The 13,391-nt window shown below is 35.0% G+C and overlaps 1 protein-coding gene across 8 annotated transcripts in view; it reads left to right on the forward strand.

Moving 5' to 3' along the window:
- LOC149076644 (rho-related BTB domain-containing protein 1-like) overlaps nucleotides 1–13,391 on the forward strand; it is a 406,423-nt gene that overhangs the window by 117,859 nt on the left and 275,173 nt on the right. For all 8 annotated transcript variants that reach the window (XM_089244260.1, XM_089244257.1, XM_089244261.1 and 5 more), the window contains one exon: nucleotides 958–1,394. In XM_089244260.1, coding sequence (XP_089100386.1) covers nucleotides 958–1,394 — 437 coding nt within the window. The remainder of the gene's footprint in view (nucleotides 1–957; nucleotides 1,395–13,391) is intronic.

Consider the following 13,391-nt stretch of genomic DNA (forward strand, 5'->3'; position numbering starts at 1 on the left):
ACCACTGTGGGGTTCGAACCCGGGTCCTCGCATCGCGAGTCCATCACTATAACCACTCGACCACCACAGCGGCAAAAACAGTTATACATTTCGTAGGATCATGCAACATCACAGTCAAGGCTGTCCGAATGTTCTACAAACATTGCGCCGGTAAACAAACAATACCAGGAAAAAAATATTTTACATAGCTTCATTGGATTTGTCTCAAAAATACCTATTAGATGGCAATCATTAGCTTTTGTTTGCATTGCAAACCTCTCGAGATATAGCATAAAACAATTTTGTTACAAAAGCGGGCTGGCAGAGGTTTTGTCGTAACGATATCTACCCACAGACATACAAAATGCAGATATATTCTGAATACTTTCTGAGATATCAGTGTTTAAATTGTTTTGTTATGCAACATTTTGCGAATGCACCCTACTGGGTGCATTGGGCCATCGTTAGATGGTTTAAAAGACGTATCCAAGTCAAAAAACGGCACCTGCTAATGGACACTTGGAGATAAGAATGGTAGGTCACATTGGGAGTCAAATGCAAAATAAGACTCTCAGAAGGATTATAACCTTGCTGAAATCAATTTTGATGTAGTATTCAAGATGGTTTAACAGACGTATCCACGTCAAAAAATGACACCAAATCAATTTTGATGTAGTATTTTTCTGTGTGAAATAGTTTCATACAAATTTCAGGTCATTTGGTTCATTCTTAGCAGAAGCATGGGAAACATAAACAGCATGCAGGATGACACAGACTCTGCCCATCTTTCTAGTGTTAACAAAAAAAAAAACAATTTTCGAAACTAATCATTGTACAGAGATTTTTTGTTAAATTGAGCATCATTGTAGTGAAGTTTCTTTGTATAATAAATTTTAAATTTCAAAGTGAATTGGTAAAATTTTTATAAATAATTATTTGATAAATTATTTTGATAACTTTTTTATTTTTTATGATTAGGTAAGTTCATCAGATACATCGTCATCAGTAGGTAACTTCAATGATGATACAGAAAACCTGATACCAGAAAAATCATATGCTGTTGTCACCACCCGTGCCTCCTTTCATATGCCTCTAAATAATCGTCATGGTAGCAATAGTCACTCTAGCAGAGCTTGCAGTGCTCATTTTCATCCTGGTGAGCCATCATCATCTCTTGTGCACAAGTGTTTGACTAGTCATTTACCACACGAAGAATGCATGAATGCAGCTACTGCAGCCAAGCCTTTGCCTTTAAAGCCAGGTGTTCATATTGCTCTAAACCATAATGCTTATCAGTCCATTAGTGTACAGCAGTGTGAAGGCCTTGATCATCGGGGAAATGTCTCAACGTCCATACAGACTGTGCTTACATTAGCTAGTGTTATTACACCTGCTGCCACACAAAGTTGTCTGCGGTAAGCTTATACAACAAGTCAATATTACAGTGAACGTTTGATATAATGAGATCCCGCAATCGCGAGAAACATAGTCATTGTAACAGACTTCTAGATATAAGAAAATTTGAATTTTGTGCCCTTTAAAGCAATATATTGGATAACATTCCTGAATTATAAACATCTTAATAATACATTATATTACATATATACATTATAATACATTCATGCCTTTTGAAAGATGAATTGAAAATAAGATTGGAAGATTTCTTTTGTATATCTGGGCGAAGGCCATACATAGGGTCAGTATGAATTTTTTCCAAGTACTACTAGTGATTGTTAATATACAGCCCAATTAGTATTCAAACTGCCCTGCTTTTGAACTTGAAGCTCAAATAGAGTAACTTACTGGTGAGTGTACCTGTAAATTTATGTAATCCCTTCAACCAACAGTATACAAGTATTCCATTTATTAATCAAATATAATTTTAATGAATAATTTAATGACACATTTATATTCAGAAATAATAAAAAATGTAAACATATGCACTTATGTAAGATAATTTTCACCTTGAGGATAAAGAAATTTCATTTTGCCTAAAAAAAACCTGTTTTTTTTTTCAATTAAATCCAGGTTTTTTAAATAAAACTCACCCAGGCTGGGTTTTTTTATAACCCTGCCACACAACGTGTTTCAAGGGCCTCTTGTCCACGGTGGGGGGGGGGGGGTCTACATAATGAGATTTTGTACTATCATTTTCAAGATTATTTAAGTACAATGCCAGCAGAGTGCAGATCATCACAGATGGCACATTGGTTGTTGACTGAAGTTGGTTTCCTGGGATTCCCAACTTCAAGGCATGAATGCAAGCTGATCTCCACATTAAAAGTCTTGCCACAGAGAGCAACAGACCTACAACGGTACGAATATTCAGTCATTCCACTTCACTCAGTTTTAAAAATATATGGCAGCCCTAAAAATTCACACTAACACTCAGGCTGTTAGGTAAACATCCACACTTTCAGCACAACTCATTCTGTAGTAAATTGCCCATGACAATAGGACAAGAGTTGTGCTTAGTTTGAAAGAAAGGGGGGAAAAAATCAATTTTGCTCAAGTTCAGGGCCTAACAATTACGTGATCCCGGGCAGAGCAGAAATTAAAATGTCTGCTTTATTAAGGCCAAAAAATGTGTTTGATTAGTTAGTGGAAAAAAGTTGTATGTATTTAGTGGCCTTGGGAAAGTGCCACATTTGCCTTGCGCATGTGGAAATCAGGATCTTATTCAATATCTTGATAGCCTATTTGTTCAAGTCTTCAATGAAATAACAGATGGAATTTTGCGAATATGGGTATGCACACAGCTTAGACATAAGCTGATGCAGGCTCCTTGAAACGGGTCCAATCACTGCAGGGCCATATAACAAGGGCTGTCTCACAAGGCAGTGGAGTCTGTACCAGCTGACTTCAGGTATGACGTAATTAGCCTGTATTGGGGCCTTCATGATTTTTCCCTTCTTACCGGGCCTGCTCTAACAAGCATGAGAGAGCCGTGACGTCACAAACGAGGTCTGACCTCGCGAGACTGCAGGAAGAAAGGAGACAGCTTCACGTGCTTTGCAAGGAGCCATGTTGATGAGTGAAGTTTTTTGCACGTGCTTTTCAAGTAGTTCAGCGAAATTTATTTTATTCACCCTACAAAAATTCTGTCGTCATATAGTTTTTCCATCGAACTGGTAAGTAATACTTTTGTGTTATTTTCATTTTTTTAACTTGCTTATATATATATTTATATGTATGAAAGAATTCATCTTACTTAGCTATCAAGTATATCCTTTGCATGTACGAAATAGCTCCAATCTTACATTAAAATAAAGATTCATTTGTTGCCCCCCCCCCCCCCCGAAATCAAATAAAATTTTTTTTTTAAAACTCGCGAACTTGGCGTGGACCGTATATTAAAGCTGTTCCATTTAACTTCTTTGATCAAATTTATAATTAATCAAACCCAGTAAAAATAATCGTGAATCCACTTTGCAAAGAATCAGGAATTTAAAGCGTACTCTTGAAGAAATCGCCAACTTCTAATGAAATTTTCCTAGTAATATTTTATTAATTGATATATAAAAGTTATGTTGATGGATATAATTTTATTTATTCTCCTGTATTTATCATAGCAAAAGTTGCTTATTTTCCTTCTCAATGTGTAAACAGCATCTTACATTTTTGAGTTTTTCTAATCATTACGATAATTTATTCGTTTAGGCCGAAGCCCTAGAATTTTTACAGATAATTACATTACAAATAAGTAGGCCTACATAGTTTCAAGGCAATATCAGAAGAGGAAAAACCAAAAGTTTTTAAAATATATATAAAAAAATTTGAACATTTTATCATTTTTTAGTGTGTTTTTACAATAATTGCAAACAGTTCCAGCTTTAAAACATTGCCTTATCTGTGTTTGTCAAACGTACTTAAGAAGTTTATTTGTCATTTTTCAGAAATGGGGCGCAAATGGATGCACTTCGAATTACGATTCACAAGACCAATACACAAGTGTCTTCACTTTTCCTTCTGATCCTGAGAGAAGAAAACTATGGACAAGAGCACTGAAGCGAGCTGATTTTTCCCCCAGTGAAACAGCAGTTTTATGTATAAAGCATTTTGAGGAACAGTTCATTGTTCGTGAGGACAGAGTGAAGCATAGTGATGGAACAGAGCTGGTAGTTCCAAGGAAAAAAGTTACGCTTACATCAGAAGCATATCCTACGAAGTTTGAAAATGTGCCAAGTTATTTTTCGAAGCCTCTGCCTCCTCAGCGAAAGGATCCAAGTGAGCGAACTGAACGAGCCAGAGAAAGAGAGGAGCAGGAGTTTCAACTGTTGTGTACAAATGACATCATACAGACGTTTGAAGATCTCGCTTCACAATGTGTGGATAAGCTGCAACCAGACTGGATGCGAGTGATTCGTGACGAGTTTGTTGTGTTCTTCAAACTGAAAGAAACAGATTGTCCAAAAATTTGTGCAAGTTTTAAAATATATGAAAATCTCAAAGTTGAAGTATTTCATGGTGAAGTACCCGTGAATATGAGTTCATTCCATTGGTTGTTGGGAACGAGTCATATATGTGATAGATGGACTAAATTCGAAAACATAGTAAGTATTTTGAATGCTCATGAAAAAAAATGTAACATTTGAATAAAAGTTGTGTTTTTTGCTTGAATATTTAAATGGTATTGTAAATTTAGATCAGTGTAATGACGAAGACATGCAAATTAAGTTGGAATATATCCAAACAACAACTTATACTTTTATGTACGAAAAAAGTTAGATATTCTGCTAATTTGAGTTTGTGGGCATCCAAAATTTATTTTAGCTGTGCTTCTGCATATATCTTAATTTGAAACAGCAAAGTGTTAACATTACCACATCCATCTTATTTAAGGAAGTTAACTCATTTATGTAACCCTACATATGCCAATGAAAGCTCTTTGACCTATTTAAAAAACAAAGCTGATAGTTTGAATGAAAATGAAAAAATTGTCAATGTAATGCTTGATGAGATTTATATAAATCCATAAATTTCTTACAAAGCAGGAAGTCTTGTTGGTATTTCTGAACACACCAATTCCGCTGCAACAACTATTCAAACGTTTATGATAAATTCATTGCTATCTAAATATAAAGACATAGTTGCATTATTTCCTGTTTGCAAGCTCACTGCAGATCTGTTGCATATCTATACAAATCGTGTTCTGTCTATATTGAATGAATGTGGATTTACTGTGTTATTGATATCTGATAACTCAGACAATAGAAATATGTTTAAAATAATGTGTGGTGGGGAAACAAAACCATTTATTCCCAACCCTTTCCATCCAAATAAAAAATTGTTTTTTCTATTTGACAGTGTTCACTTGATAAAAGCTATTAGAAACAATTGGCTTAATCTAAAAAATTTGGACCAAACTTTCATATTTCCTTGTCCTGATGGTGAGCAAATTCTGCATGCAAAACTAAAGAACTTGAAGGATATTTACGAAAAAGAGAAATGCTTAGTTGTAAAAACAGCTCCGAAACTTTCACTTAAGGTTCATTTCCCAAACTCAATTGAGAAGCAGAATGTAAAGTATGCATTAGATTTGTTTCATGACAGCAACTGTGTGGCTTTAGAAGTGTACAAAAATTTTAATGATAATGCAATGAATACCAAATTGTTCATAGATTATGTTTCCAAGTGGTGGAAAATAGTTAATGTAAAACATCCCTCAAAGGGAAAACAAACTAATGATGAGATGTCATACCCCATTAAATCAGTAAACGATAATAATGTAACCTTCTTAATAGCATTCAATTCATGGTTGAAAAGGTGGTACAAATTGTCTGCTTTGAAAGCTCCTGAGAAGAAAAAGCTAGGTATTCCCGGCATGCTATCAAAAGAGACATTTTTTGCACTCCAGTTGACAACTCAAAGCTTAATTGAAGTTGTCAAATATGTTTTTGACACATTGGGCTGTTCATATATATTGCTGGGGAAATTTCAGACCGACAGTCTTGAAGCACGTTTTGGGCAATATCGCCAGATGAGTGGAGGGAATTACAATGTTTCTTGTTTGCAGGTAATGGAAGCCGAAAAAAAATTGAGGATTCTGAGCACTATTAGCTTGCACTCAGAGAAAAAGGGAGATTTTAAATTGAAAGACCATAATTGTTCAGAACTTAATAACTATACGAAAAGCTTAGAAATACCAGAATTTTTTTACAATGCTTTTAACACTTATGATCATGATGAAATTTCAGAAGATACAATTTCCGTTCTAATTTATATTGCTGGTTACATAGCCTTCAAAGTTGCATAATTTAAAATGTGAGCAGTGCATATCTGTTTTAATTAAAGAAAAAACTCTTGAGTGTTCCGATGAAGTCTTTAAATATTTATTGTTGACTGACAGAGGCCAACTTAAATGGCCTCAGAAATTACTAATACATGTCGTGGTAACATCTTTCCAGTTGTTTCAAAAGCTTATTGGTAAAAATTCTGAAAATGCATTTTTGAATTTTTCTGAACAAAAAAATCTACTGATTCAATTAACGACAGAAAAAATGGAAATATTGGGGATCAAGTTTGCTACACAATGCAGTTGTGGTAGTACTCTTTATAGTGTTATTAAAAAGTGTTTGTGTGTAATTACAAATATTCTTATGAACACAAAAGCCAAAAATGACAACAGACTAGCTAACAAACAGAGCAAAAGAAAATTATCTATACTTGCCAATTTATGAAATGTGTTATTTGTCATATAATGACCATGTTCTAAATATTGATAATACTGGTTAACCAAAAATTGTTTATTGAATACTAAATTTCTTTTTTGAAATGAATTTTGACTGTTCTCAGGGCTATGTTGTCACCGAGATCTTGCAGTGTTTGTTCTTGTAAATAAATTTTTTTTATGCTTGTAGTTTTGTGTTTAAATTTATTTCCCTTTATTTTGTTAAAAATTTATTTTGAATGATGCATTTATATGAATCTTTGAATTACAGATTTCATTGGTCAGTCATTAGTAGGAACTAAATTTTGAAAAATTGGTTTAAGTGGTTATAGAACCGGAAATAGAACCTCAAATTTATAATTTATTGCACAATTTAAAAAAATTGAAAATTCCAAAAATTAAATGCACATCTTGACAAAGGTAGAAATTAGCAAATATTAAATATTTGCTTCGGTTTATTTTTCTTTTTTTGACAGGTTTTTACAAGGTATTAAAAATTGTGATTCGAATGTTTTGTGTGTACTTGGTATTTTCCCCTTCCGAACAGAGCGGAGTGAAAGGACAGTCAGATCCCTTGTGTGACGTCACAAACCCTTGGAGCAGGCCCGGTAAGAAGGGAAAAATCACGAAGGCCCCGCCTGTATGTCCACTCTGCTACCTTGTTAATTGCAGTAGTTTGCACAATCACTGTACTGTTTATTTTACTGAATTTTATTCTAAAGTTATCTTGATTATTTTCATCATTGGCTTGCTTTGTTCAGCCAACATTTGAAATATGAAGTCTTGTATTGTTTATTCCACTAAAAATATTTTTCTGAGATTCATTTCAGTTGAATCACATAAGTTAACTTTTATTGGGTTGAGTGAAAGCCAACTCGAAACTGGTCATTTCAATTATCTTCTGAGTTCTCTGTAATAATTTTTAAATACCTTCTTCTTTTAATTTGAATTAAGTGTAGCTTTTAAAAGCTTTGGACTTCCTTATTACCAATATATGTGCATCATAAGACATGGGAAGAAAAAAAACGAATATGTGTGAAAATCCTATTGAAAATCCTATCCGGTTTGAAGTTAATATTTTTATTTTGAATGCTAAAAAGGGGCCGTTCAAGTATTACATCAGCATATTTTTAGCCATTTTTTGACCTCCCCTCCTTTATTGTATTTTATGTGCCATTTCTGTTAGTGAATCATAAGCTGAACGATAACTCTTTACTATTTTATTATGGAGCAATATTTACAACCTATTACCGGCATGTCGTTATTTCCCTTGAACTGTTGCCACCTTCGTACAACACAATACTGCTTGTTTTCTGGTGTTGCCAGATACATAACACATCCCCACCAGCAAAATTTTGTCAGCACTGCCCCCTACCTCCTAACGCATATTGGTGGGATCAGAGACGTACGTGAGAGGGGGCTTGTGTCCCCCCCAGATGAAAATTTATTTTTTTAATGTGAAACATATTTTTTTAAAATTAAAATTTCGAAGGAAAATACCTTTATATATGTATAATCATAATCTTATAATCAATTTCTATTAATTTCAATGCTATTTGAAGGCTAAGAACTCAAAATTTCTTTTTAAGAAATTCATTGTGACCCACCCTTTATAAGACGTATGGTAAACCCTTGGCCCGCTGACCAAATGTGGCCCTGAAGGTTATCTGATGTCAGCCTACCCCTAAAACCTAATTTTGTGATAATGAAATAAGCAACACATTTACAGATCACTTGAATGATCTGTGGTGCAATTCCTGAACATTTAAGCGGCCCATGGCACATTTTCAGGTCACTGAAGTAGGCCTGTGGCACATTCACAGATTACTTAAGTAACCCGCAATACAGTTCCAGAACACTTAAGTTATTAACACTTATGATCTGTGGTACGTTTAGAGATCTCTTGAATGACATGTGGCAAAGTTTTAGAGCACTTAAGCTGCCCCCAGTGTAGTTCTATATCTCTGAAATAACCCCCATGGCACATTCCCTAATTACCTAAGTGATCCGCGACATAATTACGGATCATTTGAGTGATACTTGGCACATTTTTCCTGAGCACTTGAAGGATCCACCAAACATTTAGAGGGGATCTGTAGGAGACTTATTATTAGAGACAATATTAGTTCAGGTGCCCACGTGAAAGGTTTTCTCGCTTTTGGTGAACAGAGTAAGATGCTGTTAAGAATATTTCATATTTTTATAAAGGTTGATTGATGACGTAAGCATCATCCATCCCCCCCCCCTTTGTCATCAAAAGTCAGCAAATTGGATACCCTCCATTCATGCTGACATAATACTTGAATGACCCTTAATATCAAAAGACAATAATTACTTACCAACTATTTCTTAGATTTTTCCAATTTCTTTTCTTTTTTTTCATTTCCTTCCGAATGCATATTTTATCCCTATTCAAACTTTAAATTCTGATAAAATTCCTTAGCTACAATAAATGTGAATAGCTTGTAGGAATATATCAGGCTCTATTTTAGCTCTTTAATTACATCTTTTTCTGTGGTTGAATGTCTCATGCTCACCATAGAAAGATTTAAAAACTCTTTTAAAGCTATCCATTAACTGTTCTTCTCCATGTCTTAGATGTCACTGTTAATCCACCAGAAGATTAAGTATTTATCCTAGAATTATTTTTGCATGTTGCAATTGCACAATGACTCTGTTCACAATCGTGTGGCATGACTTATAACATCAGTTCAAGGTAATTAAAACGGCAAATTCCAGGAATTTTCTTACAATGTTATAAGTGGGAAACAACACCAGCTGCATGTTGTCCATTTGGTTGCTATGATGATACTGACTTGTGCGCGTGCAACCACCCAAGGCGACATCTGCTTGCTAACAGTATATTCCTGAGATCTAGTGGCCTCAACCTGCTACCCACCTTAAAACGTTGTGACGTCCCTGCATAATGACCCAGGATTCTGATCTGGCAAAATCGATGCAATCGATACACAGTAAGAGAGAGAGAGAAATTATTTCGAGAGAATTTCCAGGTTTTAACATAAGTAGATTTATTAACACTTTTAACAATTACGTGGGTTACAATTAACAAAATTATCACTAAGTTTTTTTTCAAATTCATACCAATTCCCATGCAAGTCTGTTGACTCATCAATGTAGTTCGGCGACAGAAGTTTGACGATCTTGAATTTTTTTTTTTTATATACCGATCACAACTCAGGTCTATCGCCAAAGGCAATTTACTACCTAGCGAGTTGTGCCGGAATCGTAAGTGTGTGTATCTAACAGTCTGAGTGAGTATCTAGTGTTGTGTATGGTTTTTCAGTGCTGCCATCTATGTCTCAGAAGTGAAGTGAGTGATGAGTAATGACTGTATATTTGTACTGTTTGTAGGCCTGTTGCTCTCTGTGGCGAGACTTTTTAACGGGGAGATCGACTCGCATTTGCGCCTTGAAGTTGGGAACCACAGAAAACCAACTTCAGCCGACCACCACTGTGGCGACGGTGGGGCTCGAACCCGGGTCCCCGCGATGCGAGTCCGTCACTATGACCACTCGACCACCACAGCGGCGATGATCTTGAATTATTGTGACGTCATTGACCTTGCTAGGAGCGAGCGAAGGTCACGACCTGAGACTCCACATGGTGGCGAGAACTGCAGGCTCAACGGCTAGAGCCGAGGTAACGATTGGGCAGCCGGGATCGGCAGCGAGGATTGACGCCAAGCCAAACGATGGATGAACAGGATCCGGGATGACGGTGGTGACAACGGATGGCATGATAAGATCCGGGACCAGCCGGCGACATGCCAAGCACCAGTGAGACTAATTATTTCACACTGTAGACCAGCGGTTCTTAACCGGTGTTCCGCGGTGCTCCATGTGCAACTCCCAGGTGCTCCGCTGCGACTCGAGGAAAATAAAATGAATCAGTAAATTTGATAGATAAATAAATAAGAGAGACCTACAAGGTTCTGCCATAAAAATTATGTACAAAAAAGGGCTCCTCGAGTCAAACAGGGCTCCGCCATAGAAATTATATAATGAAAAGGGCTCAGCGAGTCAAAAAAGGTTGAGAACCACTGCTGTAGACTATTCACCAAAAAGGGACCAGGGACCACCTTCACTTTAGGTGAGTTACACTGAGCTGAGAGCGAGTGGGATGAAATGAAATGCGGAATGAGGATTGTGACTCCGGATATTTATACCTGAAAGGGAAGTGCGGTACAATCCAACTCCAGGGACCGACCATCTCAAAAAAATATACATCTGAGTACGACCAATAGGAAAAATATAACATCAAATTTATATAAAGAAATAACAATATATTTTTATAGAAACTTACACAAAACAAGATTAGCAACAATAAATCAAAAATGGCGATGTGTCACGATCGCACATTTTTTGGACTATGAAAATATCACAGAGTAATTTAATCAACCGTGCACGATTATAAAAGGTAAGAAAACATAAATTCTATTATAAAATTATACAATTACAACTATATAAACATGTTTCAAAAATATGAGATGGAGGCAGGTTTGGCGAATTCCCCAAGGGTTCCCAACTATTGTTACAACATCTTGAGTTTCAATATTGGCATTGCTTACATGAAATGCAAACCATCATGACAGATACATGTGAATTATGCAGGTGTGAAGAAACGTGAATTGTATAGATGCGAAGAAACATGTTGTATTTTACATGAAATTAAAAATGTGCAATAAATGAAATACGTAAAAAGCAATACGATTATGTGAAGTAATGTAACACTTTTCTGAAAATAATGAAATGAAAATTTTAATACAACAATAAAAAAAACCATGTAATATATAATGGTGAATAGGATTGGATTTTTTGCAAATTTCTCTTGAATATCCCATCCTTGGTTTTGATAGAAAAAGCTCTTGTGATCCTGTTACTCAACCAAATCTCCATTGCAAGGGTGGTAAAAAAAAACCGGGTTTTTTTGGTTTAAACCAGGTTTTATTGTTCTAAACTGGTTTTTTGTTTTAAATAGTATTAACATTAAAAACAATAAAATTTCTGAAAAATTATTCAAACTTCTTATAATTAATTAAAATAAATGTTTATTAATGTAATCAACTGTCCCATAACACTATTCCCATATTAATTAATCACAATAAATATTTCTTACATTTTAACAAAAACTAATTTTTGCAATTTAATTATCTTTGCTTAACGCAATGGATTACTTCACAGGTTTGAAATTTTTTTTAATTATTAATCATATATATAATATAAAGATGTTTTCTCTAGTTACTTTCAGTATGGTTAATTAGGAAGCTATTTTGCAAAAACTATAATAAAAATTAGGTGAATATAATGTATTTTTAATGAAGCATAAATAATGCAGATTGATTAGTGATGATTTACGATATACAAGGTGATTATAACTAAGATTCTGATTTCAAAACACTGTAAAAAAGAGCAATTGTCAGAATGATTTGAAAATTGACATGAAAATATTCCTGAAGAAATGCAGTTGTATTTGGTGAAGGGGAAAAAATACTTGAAAATGTAAAATTAATGACATCATCCAACACGTAGGAAATTTTCTCACAGAATGGAAACAATAGCCATTCATGGCAAAATGATAACTTAATTATAGCATTGCACGATTTCATAATTCATGGAAACATCACAAAAAACGAAGTAATTGAACAAATAACTACAACTTACTCACAAAATGTTAAATATGTTGTCCACCGCGTGTTCTGGCTATGAGGTGAAAACACAAAAATTCTTGTTCAACAACAGATCAGAATATGCCATGGTCATGATGTGGATGCGATTGCAATTCACCTTTATTAAACCAAACGGGCCACTATGTTAATATTCCTGAGGAACTTCTAACATATAGGGGATGCGCTGAAGATTGCAATTCACTGAAGTTCGCAATCTGGCCACTGTTTTAGGTACCATCCTCCCCCCCCCCCCCACAGCCAGAACTTGCAAGGGTTAAGTTGCATCCTGTTATTGTCTAAATCTGTCGGTTGCACGAAATAGATTATACTGCTAGCCAAGTACAGCAGCTACTTCACTTTTTTTTTCTTTTGCCAAAGAAATTTCCATTGCTTCAGAAGTATCCATGTAAATTTTCAAGTCATTCTGACCAGTACTTATTGTATAGTTTTGGAATCAAATCTTTAATTATAATCACCCTGTGTATAGCTGATTATTTTCCATAAATCTGTTACTACTATACAGTAGAACCTTGATTAACTGGGCTTAACAGTGTGTGTGTGAAAGTATAAAAAAAACAACTATTGAATATTAAGACTGGGAGATATACAGTAGGAGATGTGCTACTTCTTATGGGAAAGAAAATGAACATGTATGTGAGGTAATGTAACAACTAGTACACTAGTCTTTGTCCTTTAAGGACAGCTGGTGTCTTTATTGGATGATAGGACCACCTACCCATAGCATGATGGTGGCTCCTTTGTGAAGGGAAAAAGAAACCCTGTGAGATGATGCACCACTACTAGAAGTGTGATGCAATCCTTATTCATGAATTTGCTTAAGATATATAGAGCATCGAAATGTAGCCAAAGGTGAGAAAATGTGGTAAGAATGAGAAATTTTGGCTTCTGTATACCACTTTAAATACATAAGATACTTTATATGAAAAAAAAATATATATTCAGGCCACTTTAGAGACGTTTTGAAAAAAAACACTTATACCATCTTATTCCATTTAAAGATACACCATCAGAATGTACCCCAAGAATATAAAATGT

Source organism: Pholcus phalangioides, unplaced genomic scaffold, assembly GCF_987345545.1.
Source record: "Pholcus phalangioides strain wild (caught in Gottingen) unplaced genomic scaffold, Ppha-v1.0 ptg000015l_1, whole genome shotgun sequence".
Classification (NCBI taxonomy): Eukaryota; Metazoa; Arthropoda; class Arachnida; order Araneae; family Pholcidae; genus Pholcus; species Pholcus phalangioides.